This window comes from Canis lupus, chromosome 11 (genome assembly GCF_011100685.1).
Source record: "Canis lupus familiaris isolate Mischka breed German Shepherd chromosome 11, alternate assembly UU_Cfam_GSD_1.0, whole genome shotgun sequence".
Lineage (NCBI taxonomy): Eukaryota > Metazoa > Chordata > Mammalia > Carnivora > Canidae > Canis > Canis lupus.
In genome coordinates this window covers 5,869,930-5,897,765 of record NC_049232.1, presented here as the reverse complement: position 1 = coordinate 5,897,765, position 27,836 = coordinate 5,869,930, and the positions used below count along the sequence as shown (strand labels likewise).

Sequence of the window (27,836 nt, the reverse complement as noted above, 5' to 3'; positions counted from 1 at the left end):
TATCTTTCCAAACAGCTTTAGGAGAATAGGTATGATTTCTTCTTTAAACGTTTGATAAAATTCTCCTGGGAAGCCATCTGGCCCTGGACTCTTGTGTCTTGGGAGGTTTTTGATGACTGCTTCAATTTCCTCCCTGGTTATTGGCCTGTTCAGGTTTTCTATTTCTTCCTGTTCCAGTTTTGGTAGTTTGTGGCTTTCCAGGAATGCGTCCATTTCTTCTAGATTGCCTAATTTATTGGCGTATAGCTGTTCATAATATGTTTTTAAAATCGTTTGTATTTCCTTGGTGTTGGTAGTGATCTCTCCTTTCTCATTCATGATTTTATTAATTTGAGTCTTCTCTCTTTTCTTTTTAATAAGGCTGGCTAATGGTTTATCTATCTTATTAATTCTTTCAAAGAACCAACTCCTGGTTCTGTTGATCTGTTCCACAGTTCTTCTGGTCTCGATTTCGTTGAGTTCTGCTCGAATCTTTATTAACTCCCTTCTTCTCTTGGGTGTAGGATCTATTTGCTGTTTTTTCTCTAGCTCCTTTATGTGTAAGGTTAGCTTTTGTATTTGAGTTCTTTCCAGTTTTTGAATGGATGCTTGTATTGCGATGTATTTCCCCCTTAGGACTGCTTTTGCTGCATCCCAAAGATTTTGAACGGTTGTATCTTCATTCTCATTAGTTTCCATGAATCTTTTTAATTCTTCCTTAATTTCCTGGTTGACCCTTTTATCTTTTAGCAGGATGGTCCTTAACCTCCATGTGTTTGAGGTCCTTCCAAACTTCTTGTTGTGATTTAGTTCTAATTTCAAGGCATTATGGTCCGAGAATATGCAGGGGACAATCCCAATCTTTTGGTATCGGTTCAGACCCGATTTGTGACCCAATATGTGGTCTATTCTGGAGAAAGTTCCGTGTGCGCTTGAGAAGAATGTATATTCAGTTGAGTTTGGATGTAAAGTTCTGTAGATATCTGTGAAATCCATCTGGTCCAGTGTATCATTTAAAGCTCTCGTTTCTTTGGAGATGTTTTGCTTAGAAGACCTATCGAGTATAGAAAGAGCTAGATTGAAGTCACCAAGTATAAGTGTATTATTATCTAAGTATTTCTTCACTTTGGTTAATAATTGATTTATATATTTGGCAGCTCCCACATTTGGAGCATATATATTGAGGATTGTTAAGTCCTCTTGTTGAATAGATCCTTTAAGTATGATATAGTGTCCCTCTTCATCTCTCACTACAGTCTTTGGGGTAAATTTTAGTTTATCTGATATAAGGATGGCTACCCCTGCTTTCTTTTGAGGACCATTCGAATGGTAAATGGTTCTCCAACCTTTTATTTTCAGGCTGTAGGTGTCCTTCTGTCTAAAATGAGTCTCTTGTAGACAGCAAATAGATGGGTCCTGCTTTTTTATCCAGTCTGAAACCCTGCGCCTTTTGATGGGGTCATTAAGCCCGTTCACATTCAGAGTTACTATTGACAGATATGAGTTTAGTGTCATCATGATATCTATTCAGTCTTTGTTTTTGTGGACTGTTCCACTGAACTTCTTCTTAAAGGGGAATTTTAAGAGGCCCCCTTAAAATTTCTTGCAGAGCTGGTTTGGAGGTCACATATTCTTTTAGTTGCTGCCTGTCTTGGAAGCTCTTTATCTCTCCTTCCATTTTGAATGAGAGCCTTGCTGGATAAAGTATTCTTGGTTGCATGTTCTTCTCATTTAGGACCCTGAATATATCCTGCCAGCCCTTTCTGGCCTGCCAGGTCTCTGTGGAGAGGTCTGCTGTTACCCTAATACTCCTCCCCATAAAAGTCAGGGATTTCTTGTCTCTTGCTGCTTTAAGGATCTTCTCCTTATCTTTGGAATTTGCAAGCTTCACAATTAAATGTCGAGGTGTTGAACGGTTTTTATTGATTTTAGGGGGGGATCTCTCTATTTCCTGGATCTGAATGCCTGTTTCCCTTCCCAGATTAGGAAAGTTTTCAGCTAGAATTTGTTCAAATACATATTCTGGCCCTCTGTCCCTTTCGGCGCCCTCGGGAACCCCAATTAAACGTAGGTTTTTCTTCCTCAGGCTGTCGTTTATTTCCCTTAATCTATCTTCATGGTCTTTTAATTGTTTGTCTCTTTTTTCCTCAGTTTCCCTCTTTGCTATCAACTTGTCTTCTAGGTCACTCACTCGTTCTTCCACCTCGTTAACCCTCGTCGTTAGGACTTCTAGTTTGGATTGCATCTCATTCAATTGATTTTTAATTTCTGCCTGATTAGCTCTAAATTCTGCAGTCATGAAGTCTCTTGAGTCCTTTATACTTTTTTCTAGAGCCACCAGTAGCTGTATAATAGTGCTTCTGAATTGGCTTTCTGACATTGAATTGTAATCCAGATTTTGTAACTCTGTGGGAGAGAGGACTGTTTCTGATTCTTTCTTTTGAGGTGAGGTTTTCCTTCTAGTCATTTTGCTCAGTGCAGAGTGGCCAAAAGCAAGTTGTATTGGGAAAAAGAGAAAAAGAGAGGAGAGAAAGAAGGAAAGAAAAGAGAAAGAGAAAAAAAGGGAAAAAAAAAACGAAAAAAAAAAAAAAAGAAAAGAAAAAGAGAAAGAAAAAGAAAGGAGAAAAAAAGGGGGTGGGGGAAGGAAACAAATCAAAAAGCAAAACAAAACAAAACAAAACAAAACAAAACAAAACAAAAGAACCACCGGGGAGTATCTTCTGATTCTGTGTACTTTAAGTCCCTTGGCTTCTCCTGGAAGTTGTCCGTCCAGCTGATCTTCTGGGGGAGGGGCCTGTTGTGCTGATTTTTCAGGTGTTAGCAGTTGGGGGAGCTGCTGTGCCCCTGCCTGGTGCAGGGCTCGGTGGGGGTTGTTTACCCCGTGAGGCCGCAGGAGGAACAGCCCCAGTGGCGGGGCAGCTCTGGAAACCTGGATTCAGCTCCGGCAGGAACCACGGAGCTCTCCGTCTGCAGGGCCTGGAGGCTCCGGGCGGGGCCGCTGATGTGCTCAGCTGGGGCAGGAGCGTCCTCGCTGTCCTGGGCCCTCCCGGCCTCTGCCTGTCCCGGGGGAGGCGGGATCCTGGGCTGTGTCCCGGCGCCCTGTGCTCCGGAGCCTGCGCTGGTGGATTCGCGCTCCCGGGCCGCGCAGCCCCCTCCGCGGAGCCGCCGCCCGAGCCCCTTCAGCTGCTCCGGGTCCCGCCGGGTCCCGCCGGGTCCCGCCGTGCGCGCTGCAGCCCTTATGGAGCTCGGCGCACTCTCCTGGGCGCGCAGTTGCTGTTAGTGTCCCCGGGAGCCCGAGGGCATCCCCGCCCTCCTGGGTCCTGCTCCAACTCCCCGCGAGCCCCTTTCCGCCCGGGAAGGTCGGTGCAGCTCCTGCTCCTCCGGGACGGGGCTCTCCTGTCCTGGGGACACTCGCCCCGGCCTCAGCCCGGCTCCTCGCGGGGCCCCTCCCCCTCGGAGGCCTTTGTTCCTTTATTTCTTTTTCCCCGTCTTCCTACCTTGATAGAAGCGCGAACTCTTCTCTCTGCAGCATTCCAGCTGGTCTCTCTTTAAATCTCAGGCCGAATTCATAGATTTTCAGGATAATTTGAAGGTTTTCTAGGTAGTTTGGTGGAGACAGGTGATTTGGAGACCCTACTCTTCCGCCATCTTGCTCTATTTGTTGATTTTTACTTTTGTTGTTTGTGCTTTTGGTATCAAAAGCAACCCAAAAAATAATTGCCAATAAACTTCAAGGAGCTAATCCCTCTGGATTATTATTTTTGTATAACTAGTAGTGCAATTGCTGGATCATAGGGTAGTTCTATTTTTACATTTTTAGGGAACCTCCATACTGTTTTCCAGAATCACTTCAAGTTGATTTTTGTGGATGGTATAAGCTACGGTCCAATTTCATTTTTCTGCATGTGTTTATCCAGTTTTTCAAGCACCATTTGTTGAAAAGATAATCCTATCCCCATTAGGTGTTCTTTGCTCCTAGTCAAATATTAGTTGACTATATATGCAGGGGTTTAGTTCTGAGCTCTCTATTCTGTTCCATTGGTCCATGTGTCTATTTTTATGTCAGTACTGTACTGTTTTAATTACTATAGTTTATAGTATAGTTTGAAACCTGAAAGTGTGATGCTTCTGGCTTTGTTTTCTTTCTCATGATTGCTTTGGTTATTTGGAGCCTTTTGTGGTTCTATACAAATTTTAGGGTTTTTTTTTCTCTTTCTGTGAAAAATGCCACTGGAATATTGCCAGGGATTGTGTTGAATCTACAGATAGCTTTGGGGGGGGAAGGTGTCAGCACCATGGAAGCATGAGTTATTCCTTTTTCCTTTCCTCTTTTATTTGCAACTAATTGGTCATTCAAAATGCAACAGAAGTGCCTCTGCACATTACACCAGAGCACCCAGGAGATTTCTACCAACTGTGATTCAGAAAGTAGGAGCACTGAAACCTGAAAGGCACTATAGATTTAAGGGAGTCCATGAGTCTACCCCATCCTCACTTGACACAATAAAGGGGGAGTGGGGCAGGAAGCAAAAACAGAGAGTTTTTGCCCCAAACAGGGCAGACACCTACCTAAGGAACATAGAAAATTGTGGAAATCTAGCCAGCCCGATGGAAAAGCAGGCATCCCATCGGAGCAGGATGGAAATGAGTTTGGAGAGAGAGGAGAAGGAGGACCTCGAGGAGTCAGTCCCATTCCTTAGGGTGACACTGTAGTGCCCTCAGTTTTTGCCAGCAGCAACAACAGTGACCTCCCACACAGAGCAGGTAGAAAGCAGAACAGGTGGGAGTGACTGACCACTTGGCTGGGCAGGTCACAGGTGGAGGAACCTGTTTCTTTTCAGCAGTGTGGCTTTCTGAGGATGAATCTCCATTACTGGGTAGAAGGAGAGGAGAGAGAAGGGAAAGAGGCAGACAAGAATAACTAAGGTCTGCTTCAAGATTTCAGCAGAAGGTCAGCTCATAAAACTCCAAGAGTATCTGTACTGGAGGAGCTCTCTTTCAGGCAGTGGGCACCCATGAAGCCCCAGATGCTAAGTCCACACCCTTCCCCTCAATCACCTTTCTCTATATCAGCTTTTTATTTTTATTTTTTAAGGATTTAATTTATTTATTCATGGGAGACAGAGAAAGAGAGAAGCAGAGACACAGGCAGAGGGAGAAGCAGGCTCCCTTCAGGGAGCCTGATGTGGGACTTGATCCTGGGATGCCAAGATCATGACCTGAGCTGAAGCCAGACATTCAATCACTAAGCCACCCATCTATACCAGCTTTTCAAAATCTGCCCTCCTCTGAGCAACCCCGGAACCAGTTTAGATAGAGAGATAGAAAACTTGAGATATACTGCCACCTTGTGGAAGATAAAATTTTCTAACCACTAGTCTGTTGAACTGTACAGACTAAAGTGTGGACTAAAGTCAAAGTGGACTAAAGTGTGTTAAACTTTAGCTGCAACAGCAGAGGCATATTTCATCAAACACTATGAAAAGTCATGGCAGTATGGTATCACAAAAAGAAAATGATAATTCTCCAGCAGCCAAACCCAAAGATCAGAATATTGTGCTCTAACTGATGAAGAATTCAAAATAGCTGTTAGGAAGAGATCCAATTAGTTACTAGAAAAGTCACAAAGGCAATGAAATAAACTCAGGAATAAAATCAGTGAGTTCTTCACCAAATTGAAAATTTAAAAAGTACCAGACAGAAATTCTGGAGCTGAAGAATTTAATGAATCCAGTGAAGAATGTGTTACAGTTTAAGAAATAAGGCAGATCAGATTGAAGAAAGAATTAGTAATCTGGAGGGCAAAAATTTAGAAAGAATTCAGTTAAAAGAGAAAAGAGAACTAAGAACTTAAGAAGGTGAAGACACCCTATGATAGCTATTGGGTATGACAAGAAATACATATATAACAATAACTGGTCTACCAGATAGAGAAGAGAGAGAAAAGGGAACAGAAGGCACATTTAGAGAAATAATAGCTGAGAACTTCCCAACCCTGGGGAAGGAATTGGACAAACATGTCCAAGAACCTACAAGAACACCTATCTCAATGAAAAAGACCTTCTCCAAGACACACTATAATGAAATGGTCAAAAATCAGTTATAAAGATTCATAAATGCAGCCAGAGGTAAAAAGAAAGCATCCTACAAAGAAACCCCCCATTAGACTGTCAGCAAATTTCTCAGCAGAAATGCTACAAGCCAGGAGAGAATAAAATGATATTCTAAATGTGCTGAAAAATAAAAATTGCCAGCCAAGAATACTTTTATGGCAAAGTTATCCTTCAGACATGAAGGAGAAATAAAGGTTTTCCCAGACAAAAACTGAGAGAGTTCACCATCACTAGACCTGCCTTGCTTAAAGATGCTTAAAGATGTTCCTCAAGCTGAAATGAAAAGATGCTACTTATTTACATAAAAGTAAATGAAAGTGCATAATACTCTGGCAAAGGTGAAAATAAACAATAGGGTAGTATGGGTAGTGGGACTTGGAGTAGTTTGGACATTTTAACTATAGTAATTCTTCCAATCCATGAACACAAAATGTCTTTCCATTTGCTTGAATCTTCTTTGATTTCTTTCAACAAAGTCCTATGGTTTTCATTACATAGATCTTTTACTTTCTTGGTTAAATTTATTCTTAGGTATTTTGTCAGTTTTGAGGGGATATCCCCATTCCATACTGTGAATGAGATATTTTTCTTTGTTGTTTTTCCACATTTCAGTTGTCAGCATCTAGAAATGCAACTGATTTCTGTATGTTGATTTTACATCCTTCAACCTTACTAAATTTGTTGATGAGTGCCAGTAGTATTTTGGTTGAGTCTTTGAGATGTTCTCTATGTAAAATCATATTATCTGCAAATAATGTCAATTTTACTTCTTCCTTTTCAATTGGATGTTATTTATTTATTTATTGATTGATTGATTTAGTCTTGCCTAATTACCCTGGCTAGGACTTCCAGTATTACGTTGAACAAGAATGGTGAGAGTGGGCATCTTTGTCTAGATCTTGATCTTAGGGGAACAGCTTTCACTTTTTCTCCATTGAGTCTAATGTTAGCTATGAGTTTGTCATATGTGGTCTTCATGTAAGTTACTTCTATACCCAATCTATTGAAGGTGTTTATCATGAAAGAATATTGTATTTTGTCAAATGCTTTTTCTGCATCTATTGAGATGATCTTGTGATTTTTATCTTTCCTTCTATTAATGTGGTATAAAACACTTATTGATTTGTGTATGTTGAACTCTCCTCACATCCTATGGATAAATCCCACTTGATCATGATGCATAATGTTCTTGAATTCAGTTTGCTAATATTTTGTTGAGAATTTTTGCATCTATATTCATCAGGGATACTGATCTATAGTTTGTATAGTTCTCTTTCCTTGCAGTGTCCTTATCTGACTTGGTATCAGGGTAATACTCACCTTACCTAACAGGTTTATAAGTGTTCTCTTCTCTTCGGTTCTTGGGAAGATTTTGAGAAGGCCTAGCATTAATTTCTTCTTTAAATGTTTGGTGTTACTCACCAGGAAAGCCAGTTAGTCCTCTGTGTTAGAGAGTTTTTGATTACTTGATTCCACCTCTTTTAGTTTTTGGTCTCTTCATACTTTCTATTTCTTCCTGATTCAGTTTTGTGTGTTTCTAGGAATTTATCTAGGTTGTCTAATTTGTTGGCATGTAATTGTTCATAGCAGTCTCTTATGATTCTGTATGTTTTTGCAGCATCAGTTGTAATGTGCCTTCTTTTTGTTTCTGATTTGAGTGTTCTATTTGTTTCCTTGGTTAGTCTAACTAAAGATTTGGACATTTTATCTTTTCAGAAAACCAACTCAGTTATGTTGGTCTTCTCTATTATTTTTCTTTTATCTATTTCACTTATTTCTTCTCTGGTCTTTTTTTTTTTTTTTAAAGATTCTATTTATTTGAGAGAGAGAGAGAGAGAGAGAGAGTGCGCGCACAAGCGAGGGAAGTGGCCAGCAGAGGGAGAAGGAGAAGTAGACTCCCCACTGGGTAGGGAGCCTGACATAGGGCTCAGTCCCAGGACTCCAGAATCATGACCTGAGCTGAAGACAGATGTTTAACCAACTGAGCCATGCAGGCATTCCTTCTCTGGTCTTTATCATTTCCTTCTTTCTACTAATTTTGGGCTTATTTCTTTTTCTTGTTCCTTGAGATGTAAATTAAGTTGTTTGAAATCTAATGTTTTAATGGATGCATTTAACACTGCGAACTTCCCTCTTAGAACTGCTTTTGCAAAATCTCATAAGTTTTGATATGTTGTGTTTCCATTTCCATTTGTTTCAAGATATTTTATTTCCCTTTCAATTTCTTCTTTGACCCACTGGCTGTTTAGAAGTGTGTTTAGTTTATACATATTTGTAGATTTTCCAGCTTTCTTCTGGTTATTTACTGGTTTCTAATTTCATATTATTGTGGTTAGAAAAGATAGCTAGTATGATTTCAATCTTCTTAAATTTGCTTAGACTTGTCTTTTGCCTTATCATATGACCTATGATAAATTTTCCACGTGCCCTTGAGAAGAATATGTATTCTTCTGCCAGTATTGGATAGAATGTTCTACATAGGACTGTTAGGTCCATTTGATCTAAAGTATGAATCAACTCCAATGTTTCCTTGTTGATTTTCCATCTGAATGATCTATCCATTGAGGAAAGTGGGGTATTGAAGTCCCCTACTTTTATTATATTGTCTATTTCTCCCTTCAGATCTAGTAGTATTTGCACCTATATACTTAGGTGCACCAATGTTGAGTATGTACATATTTATGATTGTTAGATCTTGGTGTATTGACACTTTTATCATTATATAATGACCTTCTTCATTTCTTATTTCCAGTTTGTTTTAAAGTCTGTTTTGTCTGACATAAGTATAGTTATCCCACTTTCTTTTGGTTTCTATTTACATGTATGTCTTCTAGAAAAAGTACATATACTTCACTTTGAGCCTTCATGTGTCCTTAAAGCTGAAGTGAATCTTCTGTAGGCATCATATAGTTGGGTCTTGTTTTTTTATGCACCCATTCATTCTGTGCCTTTTGATTGTATAAATACAACCTATTTAGAGTAATTATTGATTTGTAAGGATGTACTATTGCCATCTTATTTATTGCTTTCTGGTGCTTTTGTGTATCCATTGTTTATTTTTCCCTCTGCTTATGCCTCCTTTTGTTCATGGATAGATGTTTAATTAGTAATTATGTAAATTGGTGATCTATTAGGTTCATGAACTTGGTTGCCTGAGTCTTTTCCCAGGTTTAGAAAGCTTTCAGCTATTATTTCTTTAAATAAATTCTTTGTCTCCTTTTTTCCCCTCTCTTCTCCTTCTGGCATCCCAATTATTCTAATATTTGTCCTTTTGATTGAGTCCCATAGATCACTGAGGCTTGGTAGGTCCCTGATTCTTCATAGGGCTTATCTATCACCATTGAGAGAATGTGTCTTCAAGGCTTTCAATGTATTTACAACTCCTTTTTCATCCTGCTCAAGTAACACAATGTTATCGATATGTGAACCAATGTGATATTATGTCAGATGAGACCCAGACCCCTTGTGACTGTATTATTATTGAGGGCAGGTGAGTTAACATTTATGGTACACTGTTATGTATTCCGTAACATCAACTTTCTGCTCCACCTAGTAGGGGTGAAAAAGAAGGCATTTACCAGATCAGTAGCCACATTCCATCTACATGAGGCCTTGTTAACCTCCCCTAACAAAGATACCAAATCTGGCACAGCAGCTACAACTGAAGGTACAACTTGGTCAAGTCTGCAGTGGCCCCTGGTCAACCACCAAGATCCATCTGTATGGAACAGACTATTCAGTGGGTATGCAATGGAGACCACCATTCTTGCATGATATAGGTCTTTACGTGTGGCACTTAATCTTTCTCTTCTACCCAAGATGTATGTAATATTACTACTATCTTGGCTGAAAGTGGAGGTAATTTCAAAGCTTACATTTTGTCTTCCTTTCTACAGCAGCTCTTACTCTACAGACTAAGGAACCACTATGAGTATTTTTTTCCCAAACATTGCATCCCTGCCAGTTAAATATATTCAGGGATGCTAGGTAGATTTTTAAAACTGGTAGACTAGGAGTTAGACTCGGGCCAGGACTTAATTTATTACCTAACCTCTATTATGACCCCACTATAATGGGGGCAGGGGTGCATATTTGATCCCTAGTTATTATTGTCACCTTGGAAACTGTGCCCAATTATACTCAGAATATTGGCTATTTTCCATTTCCTGGCATATGGTTACCAACTAAGTCCCATTGGGGAAGCATACTATAGGCACATGCCATAGTAAACAAGGTCCTTCCCTCCTGCGGACTTGGTATTTCTGTAAGTGGGCGGGCTCTGGATCTGAGAAGTGACTCAGGACCAGAATCTGAACAAGAATTCATGACTTTTTCTTGTGGTGGCTGTTCTCGGCCTCCTGATCATCCCTTTTGTATTTCTTTTGACTATGTAGATTGGCCAACGCCCTTATGAGCTGACCATCTTGTACCCACCAAAGCCATGTTCCATTAACCATTTCTATAGAGATAAATGTGCTGTCCACTAATTAAGACCTTTGGCTGCCCCCTTGATCCTGCAGTTCATTAAGATAATTTACCCATGTTGCTCCTGACAGTTAAGTGCCACAGCCTAGAATCTATTATTGCAGGATCTCATCATCCTCTTTGTTATCAGGGCACACAACTCTGTATAACAGCATTTCCTACCATCAGCCCTGGTCTTCAGAAGACAGCTTGTATTGAGCTTCTAAATGATGGTATTCCTTTAAACAGAGCATTCCTTGTTTTGGTAAATGGAGGAACCTCTCTGTACTGTTTTACATTACACAGTATATTCAGTCTAACAGACATACTTCCCTGAGCTTCTTGATCCCTTCTTCCCTTCGTCTGCCTTGGAAGTTCTGTTACTTAGCTAGACTAAGCTAAGTGGCTGAGGCTATATCCAAGTGTCCTAGAACTACCCTAGCCCTGTAATCGACACAAACTCCCAAGGTGTCTGCCAGGGCTAAATCCGGAAAGTGCTTACATGTGAATAAACTCTCATGCAACTTTACGTTCCTTCTCCCTTGACCCAGAATCCTCAGGATCCAGGCTCATCTGCACTATCAGCTCCTCTGAGTTTATTTGAGCAAGGTTCCACAGCAACTTTGGCAGGTCCAGCACTTGAGCCATGTGTTGTGTCTTCTTCATGTGGGACCCAGGAAATTTAACAAAATCCCCTACGCCTGGACAAACAGAGCAGGACTGACTCTATTTTGTGCTGCACCCGCCTTGTGCTGACCTGCTTATTGCTTAGGGCACTGCCCCACCCTAGTCAAGCCCAGGGCACACCCTAACCGGAAATCCGGGTCAGTGATAGGCCAGTTCAAATGGATACTTTAGGGTAACATGTAATTCAATCGGCCACCTGCGAGTGGACCAGCATGACTGTGCAACTTTCTGCATATCCCATTGGCCACTGGTCCCTATAAAGCTGCTATGCCTCTTAGTCTCGGGGTCCAAGTCCCTGCTCCGCTGCGTCAGGTATACTTGGACCCAGCTGGAGCTTGTAAATAAACCCTTGAGTGTTTGCATCGGTGTCGGCTCCTTGGTGGTTTCTCGGATTCACAATCTTGGGCACAACACTTCACCCTAATTATCAGCTTAGTGTCAGAGCAGGTGAATCACATGTATCCTGAGGAGGGTACATGTGATCCTTAGAGGTAGAAGTTAACGCAACCTCTTCAAGTAAGGGAGAGGAAGGCAGTGAGTGGTAGTTTAACAGGAAGAAATGGGTTACTTCTGCAGGTCCATAGCTAAGATATTCAGGTGCACTAACCGAGATATCCTCATTCCAAGTTTCAGGTCTTACTTCTTTCCAACCGTGTCCCTGACCCTGGCCTAGCAGACATGATGGTGCTGGAATCCAATCTTCTCTTGAGCTCTGCCAATCTTAAAGTCTTGGCCCTGATCCTCAGCATTTTCCATCCTCCAGCCACATGAGATGAGTCTTTCTATACGCTGTCAAGGAGGCCCTCTGGCTTTCATACACAACCTTTAACTAGTGATTAATCACCCTCAGCATTTCTCTAAAGTATTCATTGCCCCCAACAACCAACATCCAATTCCACAGTCTTTTTAATTACTCTTCTCTAGAACTTCTCAAAAGCCTGAGACACTGTCCCTACCAGAGCATTCCCTGTATCCCATTCTGGTTAAGCACCACTGAAAGTTTCAACAGTTACATTGCTGGTGGTGATCCATGCTCCATGTGCCACTGGTAATAGGATCCTCCATTGCCAGCCTGCCAGTGAGTGATCAGCTCCAAAAACAAACAAGGGGTAGTGGAAGGAGAGGTGGGCGGGGGGATGGAGTGACTGGGTGACGGGCACTGAGGAGGGCACTTGACAGGATGAGCACTGGGTGTTACACTATATGTTGGCAAATCGAGCTTCAATTAAAAAAATACAATAAGTAAATTACTTAATTTAAAAAAAAAAATCTGTTTCCTGAGACCATTCTTGGCTATTGCTGCCTTAGGTGGACTTCCCTGAAAAACAGACTGAGATGGAGACTTACCTGCAGGGTATTCGCTGTGGTATCCATCGGGATCAAAACCTGAGAGTGTCCATAGGAAGTAGGATGAGACAAGAAGAGTTAAAAGAACAATACAGTAACAACAAAGGCCTCTGCTGAGCTCAAGGGTATCACTGGAGCTGAGATGGCCTTTCAGAGTTGTACAGCCTCAGGCTAGGGCTGGGCTGGGCTTTCATAACTTGGATGTAGGAGGTCTTCAGAGAAGAGTCAGGACTGAGGTGAATTAACTCTCTTAGGCTGATGGATATTCTAACAGCAACTCTGCTGAGTGGGCTCAGCCACCAACTCTGCTAGCAGCTGAGAGAATGTGTGTTTTGGCCCTAAAGGGTGCACCCTAGAACATTCTGAAAAGTCTAGCTTCTATCCCCAAATTTGTGCTGTTTCCTCCCTCTCCCTATAGATATATTTAAAAAAATATATATATTATACCCTTCCACTTAAAAATATAAACAATATGTGCACACACTATATACTCACACACTCATTCTTTTTCTTAGAGAATTGGTAGCCTATTGTACTGGTTAATTTTATGTGTCACCTTGACTGGGCCACAGGGGTGCCCAGACATCCTTAAGCATTGTGGGTGTGTTTGTGATGGTTTTTGGATGAAATTAACATTTAAATCAGAATGCTGAGTGAAGCAGATGTTCTCCCCAATTTGGATGGGCTTCACCCAATCAGTCAAAGACATCTTACAAATGTCAAATAAAAAGGCTGAGCCTCATCAAAGTAAGGGAGAATATCCTGCCTGTATTCAAACTGGGACACTGGCTTTTTCCTGCTGTCAGGATTGAACTGAGTTTTTTAATAAATCTCTTACATTATTTTAAATATATCACCAACACCATGATTTTACTTAAAGGGATTTATTAAAAGCAATTGGCCCACATTATTATGAAGGCTGACAAGTCCCAAGATCAGAGTGAGACAGCAATCTGAGATTTAAAAGAGCCAAAGGTGAAGTTCCAGTCCAAGTCTGAAGGAAGGCCTGAGAACCAGGAAAGCCAATGGTATGATTCCAATTTGAAGGCTGGCAGTCTTGAGACCCAGGATAAGCTAATGTGTCACTTTTTCTGAAGACAGGAAAAAGTTGATATTCCAAATTGAGGACAGTTGGGTAAACGGAAATCTCTAATTTAGAGGAGAATCAGCCCTTTTAGTCTATTCAGGCCTTCAACTGATTAGATGAGGCCCACCCACATTAGGAAGAACAATTTGCTTTACTCAGCCTATTGGTTTAAATGATGTTAACCTTATTATACACTAAGTCTCCAACTTACAATGACATAACTTGTAACTTTTTGACTTTATGATAGTGCAAAAGCAATATGCATTCAGTAGAAACTACACATTTTGAATGTTTATCTTTCCCTAGGCTAGTGATTTGCAGTACAATACTCTCTTGTGATACTGGGCAGCAGTAGCGAGCCACAGCTTCCACTCAGCCAGCTACTTATTCATGAAGGTAAAACCAACAATACACTTAGGACCATTCTACCCAAATAAGCATTCTGTCTTTCACACTTGGTACAGTGTGAATAATAAACTACATGAGATAATCAACAGTTTATTATAAAATTAGCTTTGTGTAAGCTGGTTTTACCCAACTGTAAACTAATGTAAATATGCTAATGTAAGCAGATTTAAGGTAGGGTAGGCTAAGCTGTGATGTTCAGTAGGTCAGGTTTATTATATGCATTTTTGACTTAGGATATTCTCAACTTACAACCAGTTTATTGAGGAAGATAGATCTATGAATACACAGTCATGCTACTGACTCTATTTCTCTGGAGAACCTTGGTATCTTGGTATCTTTACCAAGGATACTACAGACATAGAGTCCTGAGAGTGGGTCATGGGTATGTATGAAATGTCTATTTTTAATTTTAAAATTTTTTCACAAAGTTGGAGCACCTGGATGGCTCAGTCTGTTGAGCATGTGACTCTTGGTTTTGGTTCAGGTCATGATCTCATGGTTTGTGAGATCAAGCCCCACATCAGTGTCCTGTGGAATCTGCTTGAGATTCTTATTCTCTTTCCCCTCCCTCTGCCTCCCCTCCTGCTCGCATGCTCTCTCTCTAAAATAAATAAATCTAAAAAAAAAAATTTTTCACAAAGCTTGGCATATTCTTTTAAAAAAAATGTTAACAGTACATTACATTCCCACCAGCAATATACGACATTTGTTATTCCTCACATCCTCTTCAGCATGTCACCTGTTCTAAATTTTTGCTCATTATGATTAGTGAAAATAAAATTTAATTGTTCTTTTAACTTGCATTCTCTGGCTACTAGTGAAATTAAGCATCTCTACCTATTCCTTGGCTACTGAGATATAGTTTTCATGACTTGCCTCTTTTGTCATTTGCACAATGCTTTCTTTTTCTTACTCAAATATAATGGGAGATGAGACCCTTTTGATTATTTCTTGAGGTGAAACTATTAACTGGCACAGAAGCTTCCCTAATTTTAGCACATCCTAACCAAACTCAAACTTGATCTTCTTTCTTTTTTTTTTTTTTTTTTTTTTTTTTTTTTGATCTTCTTTCAATACCCACCCACCCCACCACCCCAGCCCCAAAACAAAGGGAAAAGAAAAAGAGGGAAAAATACTGCCAGGCACTCTGTGTGGTACTGTTTATAGCTCCATGACAGCTGGCACAGTAGGCATTTAAAGAACATTTGTCAAATGACTGAAGACCAAGGACTGCTCTAAATGTTCTGCTTTGTAGAACTTTTATACATCTCTGAACTGATGGAAATCCTAATAATCACAGACTGAATTTCTATGGCCTCAATGGAAGGAAGCTCAGAGTTAGATAAATATTAGTGATTTTTCTTACATTCCAGAGCCCATGAGGTAAAATTCATACATGCCACAAATCTAAGGAAATGTGTCAAAAAGAACATTTGGAGAGGACTAGAACGGTTAAAAAAACAAAACAAAACAAAACAAAGCAAAAAAACGAAAACACCAACCTTGGTCTAACTGGAAGAGGAACCTCATCCACAGTTCAGAAGATAAGACCAAATACAAAAATGTGGGCCAATAATGAAAAATCAGAATATGAGAATGTTAAAACTTAAGAAAACAATTTAGCTTTGACTTTGGGATGGAACACTCAAGTGAAGCCCAACAGGATTTTGTGTTCAAAAGCAACTAGGTATCTGCCAAAATTAGTTTTCATCATTTGAGCAAGAAGGGACCAGGTGAAAAACTTACACCTATCTTTATAAAAATAGCTTTTGTAATTTCTCAATATAGATTTTAGAAAAAGATTTGTCATCTCCCACCTCAGATTTGTACATAACTACACTACCTGATACATTCATCTTAACTTGTGAAGTAACTGAGTTTTAGAACAATTTAGTGAATTTTTGAATATTCAAAGTAAAATATTAAGTATTAATTAAATAAATCAACATCAACAACTGTTTAACAGTGATAAAATATACTTTTATTTACTTTGTTGAGTCAGAAGGTCGTAAAAAAATTATTGCTAAAGTAGATATCAGGCAAACAGAAAGGTACTTTAGAAGTCCAGTTACCTTGGAGTTTATTTAAACTAAGAGGAAAGGTCATAATGTTTTCATGCAATACATATTTGGTTCTTTAAATAACAACCATGACAAATAACAGAAAGAATTATGGAATGCTGCACTTGTGATCCATACAAAACACCAACATTGTGGATTGTACATAATTTAAAGAAATATCTCAAATACTGTTTGAAATACTGTAGTAGCCAATACATAGAGGCATGCCTTCAGGTGGGCACAGGAATGCAGTTTAGAAAAGAAAGAGAAATATCATACTGGAACTACTCAATTTCTTCAAAATCACTGAGCAAGAAAAGCAACATTGAACTTTCATACTGATTTTACACAACTTTTATACAGTACCTTGACTTAAATCCAAGAGCAAAAATTAAGACTCTCCTCCTCTATTTTTGGTAAACAAGTGCATGGTAAACTTAGATGACTTTTCCCCCTGGATTTTACCTGGGAGTGGCCTTTTAAATTTTTTATTTAAAAGAGGGCAGGTTTGGCACTTTTATACTGATGTCACCAATGTTAATATTTCTTGGGATCTCAGGAAGATTCATATTCTTTACAGCTGATACAGCACGGGCTGGAGCTCCTGCTAAGCCAGCCTGTATACAGAAGCAAATAAAAGAAAAAGAAAATGTACAACTCAGGTGTAGCTCATCAAGAAACACTAAAAATGGAGAACAATGATAAAAGATTCTCATATAACAAGCTCAGAGACCAGATGGTAGTTTGAGTGGTATGGGATGGCTACTTTGAAATTCTAATCTATAAAGAGAAAAACAGTTGACACATTAAAAAATACAGTGAATACATGCAGTGATAAGAACATAAAGATTTAGATACAAATTAACCTGTACTACTTAGATATCATATATAATATTCAAATGACAAAACTAGGTCTTCACCTATATCCTGACTTATGATATAAGCATGAAGCATATTTTACATTAGTTTCCTTTTTAAACATCTTTTGCAATAGTCATGATAGATTTGGGGTTTTGTTTTTGGCTTTTTTGTTTTGTTTTTTTGCTTTTAAAATAGCGTTTTATTATCAAAATATGCTGTGAAATAAAAAATGAAAGTAATAGATCAAACTCATTTAGTTCCTTTTCTTAGGGCCAACCCCTTGAAACATTTCAAAACAACAATTTTTTTTTAATTATTTTAATTATGGAGGGTCTTCTAAACTTTTCTAGGAAAGTTCTGAAACACTGAAAAAAAAATCAGGCTTTTAAAGTAAGCCTCAATCCAGAGAAGAGTTCTTCCTAAAAATGAAACTGTAACGAGGATCTTTCCAACTCTTCCATGCATTAGAAAAAATATTAAAAAAAAATTATAATGATTAAAAGTATTGTGTCATATAAAGTATATCCAACAACATATGTTCAGTTTACAATATACAAATTTGGACAAAGAATAGTATTAAATGCAAAAGGTAGTATTTATATAATTAAATGAATTTTAAAACTTCCAGTAGCATTAGTGTCACAATATTTCACTTTCATCTTAATAGGGAAATTTATCATTTGTGAAATAATTTTGAAAAACATATGCTTAAAAATAAAAGAAAAATGCATATATGTCATCTTTTTCAAATAGCTACAACAGTCTTCATACTTTTAAGGTTTAAGTTAGATTAATATTTCATCAATTTTTATTCAGGTGATATAATAAAGCCAACAAACACATCTGAGTTCAGTGGCATACATCATCTTGACAAAAGCAGAGACAATTAGGTAACAAAAACAAATCTTCCACTTTGCTTAGATCACATATATGAGACAATGTCTGTGTAATTAGAAATACTAGTTTTAATGTCCCTTTTTGAAATTTTAGGGTTTTTTTCTTATGTAATCCTACCTCTTTTGTTAATTAAAATAATAATAATAATAAAGCTGTTACCTGAGAAAAATCTTGACTGATACAAAATAGGCCAGTGTAAACTATTTGCTGAATAAAGGATACAAACATTGTTAAGCAATGAAATAAAAGCCACGGATTATCAAGTCAGAATTGGAAAATAATAGAAAAATCAGTAAAATAGTATTAATAATAGATATGGTCCACACAGACAATAATATAAATGAAACACTCCATATCCAATTAAAGAATGAATAGGGCTGGAGTATTCAGTTTTTATAATTTAATGGAGGAAAGTTGTTTTTGATTGACCTCTACATTTATACCTACCTGAAACAATGCAGTTATTTTTATACCTCCCCAAAAGATACTGGAGATATCAATAAATATTGTTTAGGGTGGCATGTATCATATTCAAAAGGGTCTTTAACCTGATTATTTCAAGTTTAACGTCTAGCTACCAAAATTTAAAATGATTTAGGATCAAAGAAGGATCCAATTCAAAGAAGTTCACCATCTTGTAGGCTCTCTTTTTTTACACAAAAATATGTTTTCTGCCAAAGAACAAAAATTATTATACAAAATTACAGACATCCTGGAGCTAGTATCAGTTCTCCAGGTAGAAGGATTTTGTAATTCTTCTAATTAAAAAAACAATTTGTCACTATTTTTACTTGGATGTGTCTATATAGGATACAAATGATTAGTAGACTATAAAAAAGTATCGATAAGATGTGAATACAAATATTTTAAAGGACACAAATTACTAGAGGATTTTTATTATTGAGACAGGAAGAGAGAGAGAGGGTAGATATGTATGTATATTTTACTGGATACTATGATTTTTACTTTTAAAAATAGTAAAAATAATTTTCTTAGTATTAAATTAAACGTCATTGTCAAGAAGCCTTCTTGAACAGCTAAACTTAACTTAAGCAAAGAAAATGAGAATAAAAATGCATCCTGTTATTAAATTTCTTTAGATTAAGTTGTTTCTTTGTGACCAGAGATGGTGTCGACTGTTGGCTGCTAATGAGAATACATAAAGTCAATATAGCAATTGATTTAAATAGCATAATGTGCCAAGTTCTTATTATGTAAAACCAAAGGAAGTTTCTAAGTACAACAAACTACAATTCCTCTAAACATAAGCAGCAAGCCATAGACATGCAAAGGATGGTAACTATTCAGAACACGCAAATGAATTAAGAGAATCAAATTATTTCTCAAGCATGTTCAATACTTTTGTGTAGTATGTCGTGAATTTAAATGGTAGGAAATAAAAAAAACCTGTAATGCATACTTCATTAAGTTTTAATTAAACTAACATTTTAAGAAGTCAGATTTTGCAGAATATATAAAAAATATTAAAAAGATTGTTGGTCAGTAAGTAGATGCTTAAATGAGCTATCAATATTTATATATAAAAACTTAGGGCTTAGAAATAAGACTTCTCAGGTAGCCAAAACCAGAACTACTATAATTTTATTTTCAGACTTCCATTAAAGTGAAGTCTGAAACATTTTTATTAAAGAATAAAATGTGAAAGAGGTAATTTACTATTAGGAGATCAGTTTACCAACAGAAAGGTATAAAATAATTTCATTTTGTTAAGATTTTTTTTCAGTAAGATATTATATTCAAAGCAACAACTTTTACTAATTAATTTTTTGAACGCTAAAATTTACAGAAAGGAAGCTTACCTGACTTGTTAGTAGTATGTACAATTTAAAAGGTAAAATTAAGATATTTCTGACAGTACACATAACTCCTAAAGATTTAAGATTACACAGTTGATACCAAGCAGAAATAAAAAGAATGAAACCCTACTGGAGAAATAACTTGTTTCCATCTATGTTGTTATACTCGAGCACCACCATGGCAGGTAAACTGCAGCAACTCCACTAACAAAAAAAAATATATGAATCCAAAGCAGTTAAGAGTATGAACTGGATGAAAGAATGAAGTACAGTATATAAAAAAATGGTCATGTTTTCTCTCCCATGAGTTTAAATAAATTAACAGAATTAAGAGAAAGAAAACAAAATGAAGTCTGCAAGTATACCAAAATGAGGCCAAACAGATAGAAGACTTATACAGACATACTCTTGGAAATTTCAAGCACTTGAATCACAAAGATAGTAATGGATGGATATGATTTGTTTTTGATTTTGTTTTTAAATTGCCAGACCCAAAAATAAACAAAATATGTGCAAGCAAAAGTGGAAAAAGCAGCATTACTAAAATATATTTCAAAGAATCGGAAGGCTCCCTTTTCCTCATGCAATAAGCAATTAACTTTCTCGAAGGGAAAAGGAAAGAATCTAGATATTTATTTCATCTAATACATAAAATACTACCTACCATCTTAAAATATTTTTTTCACACTTTACATACAGAGTAAGATGGTAGTGGGAATAATCCATACATACTAAAACCTTTTACCCACCCTTCCTGCTTGAAGTTGCTATATGCACATTCATAATTTTGCCCTAACAGCAAAGTGAAAGAACATCAACATTAATAAACACAGTATTAAATGGTTTCAGACTCAAAATCATTAACAAAATAATGGCAGCTTTTGAATGTATGTTTTGAGCAAAACGGAAAAAGTCAGTATTTTAATTTCTGAATGTAAGGTAGACTAACTCTTAATCTGGGAATTTGTAATAGGTTTGCTCTTTGCTTTTAAAAGCAGTGCTTTAATATTTCAATTATAAACAAACAGGTTAGAAATGCTAATGATAACCCTCTAGTGAGTAAGAACTATAACATTTTATAAAAAATTTTATCAAAATTAGAATATTTAAAAATCTTAAAACCTTCTAAATTATATAATCCATTTAATATAATCTTCAATTTAGTTTTAATTTCTACTACAGCTTTGCCTGTGTGAAATAAATATAGCAGACTAATGTCCAGTTCATGGATTTTATTTGCCAACCACTATAAGTGAATTCAAGGGTCCTCATCATAATTTTGTAGAAGAACAGAGTAAACTTCATTGTCAAGGTAAGAAGCAGAACCAACTCACAAGCTGACTTTCCAGCATCATTGTATGTTAGGGCCACTTTTTCTTATTCTCTGTCCTTTGACAATAAGTATTTGATTTAAAAAGAGAAGAAAGCTAATTACTAGTTCCAGTGATGGAAGTTAACAGACCCAAGTGGCTCTTTGCTAGAAAATGACAATTTGACATAAATTAAAGACTAGAACACAGAAATTGGCAGTGACCTGGATCAGTGGAATAAATGAGACCATTATGTATTTTCTATTCTAGGGATGAAGTAATATAGATCTAAGGACCAAAAATGGTACTCTCAGTTTCGTGACAGAGCCTACAATCTTGGGATAAGAAATTAAAAAGCTGCCTGTGTGTTGCTGCTTCTCAAAAACATACAGAAAGTAATAATTAGTGGCTAAAGAGCAATGCCAAATTCTCAGTGGCCTTTTTCTAATTAGTAAAGTGGGCAATCCAACTTGTTGAGTTTATATATATATATATATTTTTTTTTTCCGCTTTGGGACTCAATAAAGTATTTTCATTTTGAAATTTTGAAATGGAGTCCTATAAGCATTTTCAGTTTTCATTTTTATACAGCTTTGTACAAAAAAAGCTGCTCACCATTTAGATTCAAAATTTTTAAAAATAATTTACACAGTTAACTTTGGGTATGAAAAATGCATAGGAAATGCCAGAGAAAATTTAGTTTTATAAAGCTAGGAAACTATTAAAAACATTTTCAATATGTGGCAATATGTTTTGTAAAAATATCCAAGGATTACAATATTTTATTGAGTCTTAGTATAAAGTTTGGATGTCAGAAGGTTGCTACCCTGAAAATCCATTTTATTTTGGTCAAAATATTTAATTACAATTTCTAGAACATTTAATTCAATTTTAGAAGATTTGTTATCTTACACTTTTTGTTGGCCACTTTTAACATGCCCATGTTAATTAGTCAAAACCATAAAAGCAATTCTGTTAAGACTTTGGAACTGAAAACCATTATGTGGGGGGAAATATTATTTAAACTGTCACTATTCTATCTAAGCTTTCATTGCTTCTCACTTTGTATGCAAAACTCTAAATGTTCAGTATTTGGTTTTAAAATTCATAGCCTCCAGAATCCAGCAGGCAATTTGATGTTAGACTCCTAATTTAGAAAGATGGAAACAAAAACTATCTGTGAGAGTTAAATTAAGATTAATTCTACCATATGATGTTTGAAATAAACTCTACATTTTTATATACAAAGTAAACTGTCATTTCTACAAATGTAATTTGTCAGTTAAATGACGATGTTTAAAAAAAGAACAAAAAATTTAAACTTTCTTTTTACAATGCAGGCAGACAAAACAGAACAAACATGACATCAATGAAACACTAGTAAAATACAGTAAGTCCAATAAAAGATGAAGAAACTACAAGGAGAAACTAGAATGGAAAATAGGCTACAGGGACTACATGGGTTCATTAACACAAAGAATTTTTGAGTCTGGCCTAAATAATTAATTGCCTTTGACATCATTTTGCTTTCCCTTTGTTAAAGTACAGTTTTCTCAAAGTCAGCAATACCTTGTCTACCTGTCCTGTCTGGGAGATTGAAAGATAAAGGTCTGTAAGAGAGAAGAATGGAAAGAGCTAGAAAGATCAGGATGTTCAGAAAAAAAGAAGACTGACTTTAAAAACGTAGTGACTATTATTCAGACTCATTTATCTCATTTATATTCATCTTAAATATAACATGAAATACATAAAAGCTAATAAGTCTCCCCAACTCCACCCCTCTACCTCCACCCCCAGGGAGTCCTTTATTCCTAAGAAGATTCCTAAGTGCCTCTTATACTTCCCCCAAATCCCACCAACCTCCCAGCTTAAACCCTCCTTTTCCCAGACCCCAGTGTCACAGTAAACCATTTTTCTTGTCAAATCACGATAGATGAAAATACATTCAGAGCATATCTTTGTTTCTCCTCTCTTTAAAGATCTGGGAGGTCTTTGCTTCTACCTGTCTAGGTACTGGGAATTAAACTGGTTCACTTTCGACTATCACCAGAAATACACTACCTTTAAGCCAAAATAATAAAATCTTTGATTTCTGACAGAGTAAAGGCATCTAGCTAAATCCATGTTATAGCTTAAAAACTGTATCTTAATTATATCCAGGCTGATTTTAAAAAGATATATGCTATTCTGAATACCACTTAATCTTAAAAGTATGATAGCATGTTTTTTCATCAATCATGATATTCTGAATCTTAATTATTTCTTGACAAGTTTTTGCTTGCATACTAAATTTTAACTAAAATTTAAGTAAGAGATTAATTAAAGCTTATAGTAGATGACCAAATAATTTTGGATTATTCTGCAATTATATATTTGGTATATATATCCAGTTTAAGTAACATGGAAATGGAACCCATATGAAAAGTCTAACATTTTAATGTGTCTGGAATAAAGGTGGTACTCTTCCAAACATAATATGAAAGTTAATGAAAAATTACACAAAGTCAACATTTTTTGGCATTATCTATTAAAATATGATCAGGACTAAATGGCCTCATTTTGATTCAAAATCCTACTTTGTAACTAAAATATTAGCAGACATCACATATAGAGGAACACTTCATTAAAAAACATAATATTGTGGTTTATTCCCAAACTTTAGACATATTTTCTAGTAAAGGAGAAAAACTAATTTGTAGCAGATAATACCTGACTGTACAAATTAAATTATGATCAGTGGATGAAAAATACTAGTAGCTTTTCCACCAGTATTTTATTTTATTTTTTTTTCCACCAGTATTTTAAATCATTTTAAGCAGAATTATTTCTGTGAAGAGTTCAGTTACAGTATTCTTTGAACTACTTCCATTGAAAATGTAAACTTTGTATTTTACTGCTCCTTACAGATAAGGAAAAACTGCCTCATGAACAAAGTTTTACTGGACAATCAGAAAGTAAATATCCATTTTGCAATTATTATAGGACCTTAATGACTTCTGTCAGTATTGTAAATAGCAAACCAAGGAGAAAAAGAAAAAAAAAAGGATACATCAATAAAAAGAAGTTAGAAACCCAGAATATGAACATTCCAGACAAAAAGGTCAATATAAAAAAAAAAAAAGGTCAATATATTTTTTACAGATGATTACACAGAAGTCATAAATTACCACATATCCACTCCTTTTTGACAGATTATTAATGGATTGGTCACTGTTTGCCTCTTGGCATTTAGGATCTATATCTATAGGTTTTTGTAAAGCAAGTTTTAACAGATTACATGAAATTTGAGTTATCACTTAAGACTTTATAGCTTAGAGGTCAGAGTAAATCTTTTACTATACTAAATAATAAAAGGCAAGCCAACTCTACTAAATAATATTCTGAGCTCTTTTCCATGTCCTAAAACAAAACTTTTTGTAATCTAGTTTGTTTTCCCTTTTCAAAAACCAGTATTTTAAAAATTGGCTGTAGAACCCATAAAAACTATGTTGGTATTTAAAAGAGTCATAATTATAAGCTCTTCACCATTACAAGCCTCTTCTTTAGGCAACTCATAGGGATGGTAAAGTGAGATAAAGAGAAATGCAGGACTATTTAACTTTAAAATAGAGCACTGGCAAATGTTTTTATACAAAGCTTCAACTGTTTCCAACCCTCAGATTTTCGATATCCATCATCCTATATTTCATTCAATTCCAATGAACATAGCATTATATTAAACCGATCCTTTGAAGTGCCAACAAGATAAAAATTCTTTACAACTTGTCTGCTATAAATTAATGCTAGCATATTTTTAGTATCTTGCTGCTTTTGCAGTATAATTTACTTTAAATTAACCAAACACCTGAACTTGTATTTATAATTATAAATAAAAGTTATTTTTCTGAGTTATGACTATAAATACCAGAAGTAACAAGTATAATGTTGAATGACATATCAAAACTATTCATCTTTCTAAACTTCCATTATAGTAATAAGAAACAACCAAAACAATGTGAACTTCAATGGCTCAATTAAAGTACCTGTTATTGATACTCAGCCTAATATTTGAGGAAAGACTCATGAAAATTCTAAAGTAGGATTTTATATGCTAAAGTGCTGGTTGATCCTCAAGCACCTAATCGAGTAGCACAAAGCTAGACATGTGTAACTAGCTAAACCTTTCTCCTTAGAATGCAGAAAAAGCCATGAATGTATGTATAACTGTATAAAACAGCCAACTTGTCGGTGACCTCCAGGAAGGATCCAGAATTCAAAGATTAAGGCAATTAATTTCTTTTTTTCAGTGTTCACTGAGGCTTGCAAAGCACCAATTGTAACTTGTAACATTACTTCCTCATGAGAAGTAATTTCCTCTCTTATCCTTTTCCAGAAATAGTTCTGCGACACTAAACTCATCTCTAAAATATCAAGTCTAAGATTTCCTTGATGATTACTAAGGTTTTGTAAAGCAAATAATGATTTCATTCTTCAAACAGGCCATTTCTTTTTTAAGCTGTTAAGAATCTAGAATTGTGTTTATTACCCAAGGCAGTTACAACCATAACCAAAAAAGAATACACAAAACTATCAGGTAGATAGTAGTCACAGAACATTTAACATACTAAGATATGTACATTCCATTTTTAAAAAACTGAATAAGCCTATCAGCTGTACTTAAAGGGTGATACTGAAGGACAAACAGTGAAAGCTACACATCATGCATAATTTATGATCATGCTTACTACCTCCATTAACTAAAGCACTTTCCATTCTTACCTCAGATTTCTCCAGTTTATTTTGTGCATCAATTTGTGTAACAATCTCATTCATGTTGGTCTCCAATACCATTCCCCCCATCACCATTTCTGCAAGAATATTGTGAACCTAAAGGGAAAAATAATACACGTCCATAAAAAAAAATTCACTACAAAAACGTTTCATGACTCCAGCAGCTTTTGTTTCAAACACTGCTATGACTATTTCATAAGTATGAAGTGTAAAATAAAAATAATTTAGAGGGCTACTAATATATGTCTGCTACTACTAATCAGCCTGAGACAGTTATAAAACCTCTTTAAGTCTTAGTTTAATAGGCTATAAAACAGATATTAATAGTGCCTTCTTCCTAGATTGTTGAAAGGATTCAATGATTGTTGAAAGGATTCCATTCCATGGAAGAGCTCAGAACAAAGTAAATGATCAATAAACACTACCTAACCTATTACTATAACTAGGTTAATGTTAAAAAAATTATCTACAATGGCCTTTTATGCCATATTCTTAGCCAATAATCATAAAGTTATTTTATGCTCAAGGCATTTAATGAAGTTATGTGGCACTATAACAAGCTCCTGATGGAAATAAAGTAAAATTTCTTTTTTATTGTAGGTACTTTAATACTGTTTTTATCCCAAATACTTTCATACAGGCAATACTTAGATTTTGTTTTGAAAATATCATCAAATATATCTTACAATACTAAAAATAGCATCTTCCACTGGGGAGAAAAAATATAATCCAGCTGTTTTTTCATAGGTATTTACTGAATCAAAAATTACCAACTCAAAGCTAAATTAGGGTTTCACAGAAGAGCATACTTTGCTGTAATTTTTTAAAATAATGTGGTAATAAGAATGGAGACTCTGAAATTAGGTATGAATACTGACTCTACCACATATTAGTTGTATGTCCTTTAGTACACATACAATTGTTACCTTATCTGTAAAATAGAGATAAAAATAATATAGACACCTCATACAGTCATCATAAGAAATTAAATAATTCATGCAAAGTATGTACTATAGTACCTAAAAGATATTATAAAGTAATTTTTTATTTTAAGATTTTATTTATTTTAGAGAGCAAGCAAGTATGAGCATGAAGGGAGGGGGAGAAAGGGAGAGAGAGAAAGAGAGAAAGAGAGAAAGAGAGACTGAGAGAGAATCCCAAGATGATTCCCTGCTAAGGATGGAGCCAAACATAGAGCTCCATCCCACGACCCTGAGATCATGACCTGAGCCAAATCAAGGGTCAGGTGCTTAACCGACTGAGCCACGCAGGAACCCCAAGTAGTTTTATTTTAAACAAAAACTCGTTTTGGTTAAATACATAATTATATTATTTTATTTTCATTCCTTTATAAGACTGCACGCAAATGTATTCATGATTTTTAAATCCTATCATTATTTACTAATTTTTCATTTTGGAAAGATGGACACCTCATGTACAACTCTTGAAGAAAGGATCACAGAAATTACTTTTCTTGTAAACAAAACCAGAAGCCACAATTGTTTTAAAAACTAGTGCTAAAAAAAATAAATAAAAACGAATCCTAAATACCATCATTACTAACTGCTAACTCTTTAGCAACTAAATACCATTTATTAAAACTATGTTTTGGTGCTACACTCATGGTATTTAATTCAATTCTCACATCAACCTTTGTTACAGTTCAGAGAATAAGCCAGCCCAGTTTGCTCAAGACACAAAAACAAACTAGTATGTAGCAAATGAACAATTAAAACCTAAGTCTGAGTGATCCAAGTCCAATTCCTTGTTTTCTTCTGTTAACAATAATACATGAAATTGATACAGCAAATTAATTTTTAGTCATAATCTATGAAGATTCAATTAAAGATCAAGAAGGTTACTGGATGATAAACTATAACTACCCTACAATAGCTAACATATAATATATGGAGGGAAAGTATTCAAAAAGGAAGGCCATAGGCAGTGGAAGAATTCATTAAAACTTCTGTTTTAGCAGTGGAGCCTCTCTCTCCTTTTTAAAACAAATTCTCGCTGAGTGAAGTAAGTCAGTCGGA

General features: G+C 36.1%; 1 protein-coding gene across 5 annotated transcripts in view; it reads right to left on the bottom strand.

Annotated features, from left to right (window-relative positions):
• Positions 1–16,043: 16,043 nt before the first annotated feature.
• Positions 16,044–27,836, bottom strand: part of AP3S1 (adaptor related protein complex 3 subunit sigma 1) — a 68,196-nt gene continuing 56,403 nt past the window's right edge. For 2 of the 5 annotated variants that reach the window (XM_038551848.1, XM_038551846.1), the window contains 2 exons: positions 25,789–25,896; positions 16,044–16,762 (listed from right to left, as the gene is read on the bottom strand). In XM_038551848.1, the coding sequence (XP_038407776.1) occupies positions 16,634–16,762; positions 25,789–25,896 (237 nt within the window). In that variant the 3' untranslated portion in view covers positions 16,044–16,633. Of the gene's footprint in view, positions 16,763–17,692; positions 18,111–22,599; positions 22,641–25,788; positions 25,897–27,836 lie in introns of those variants that run through there. The other 3 variants (XM_038551850.1, XM_038551849.1, XM_038551847.1) reach the window with 3 other exon arrangements.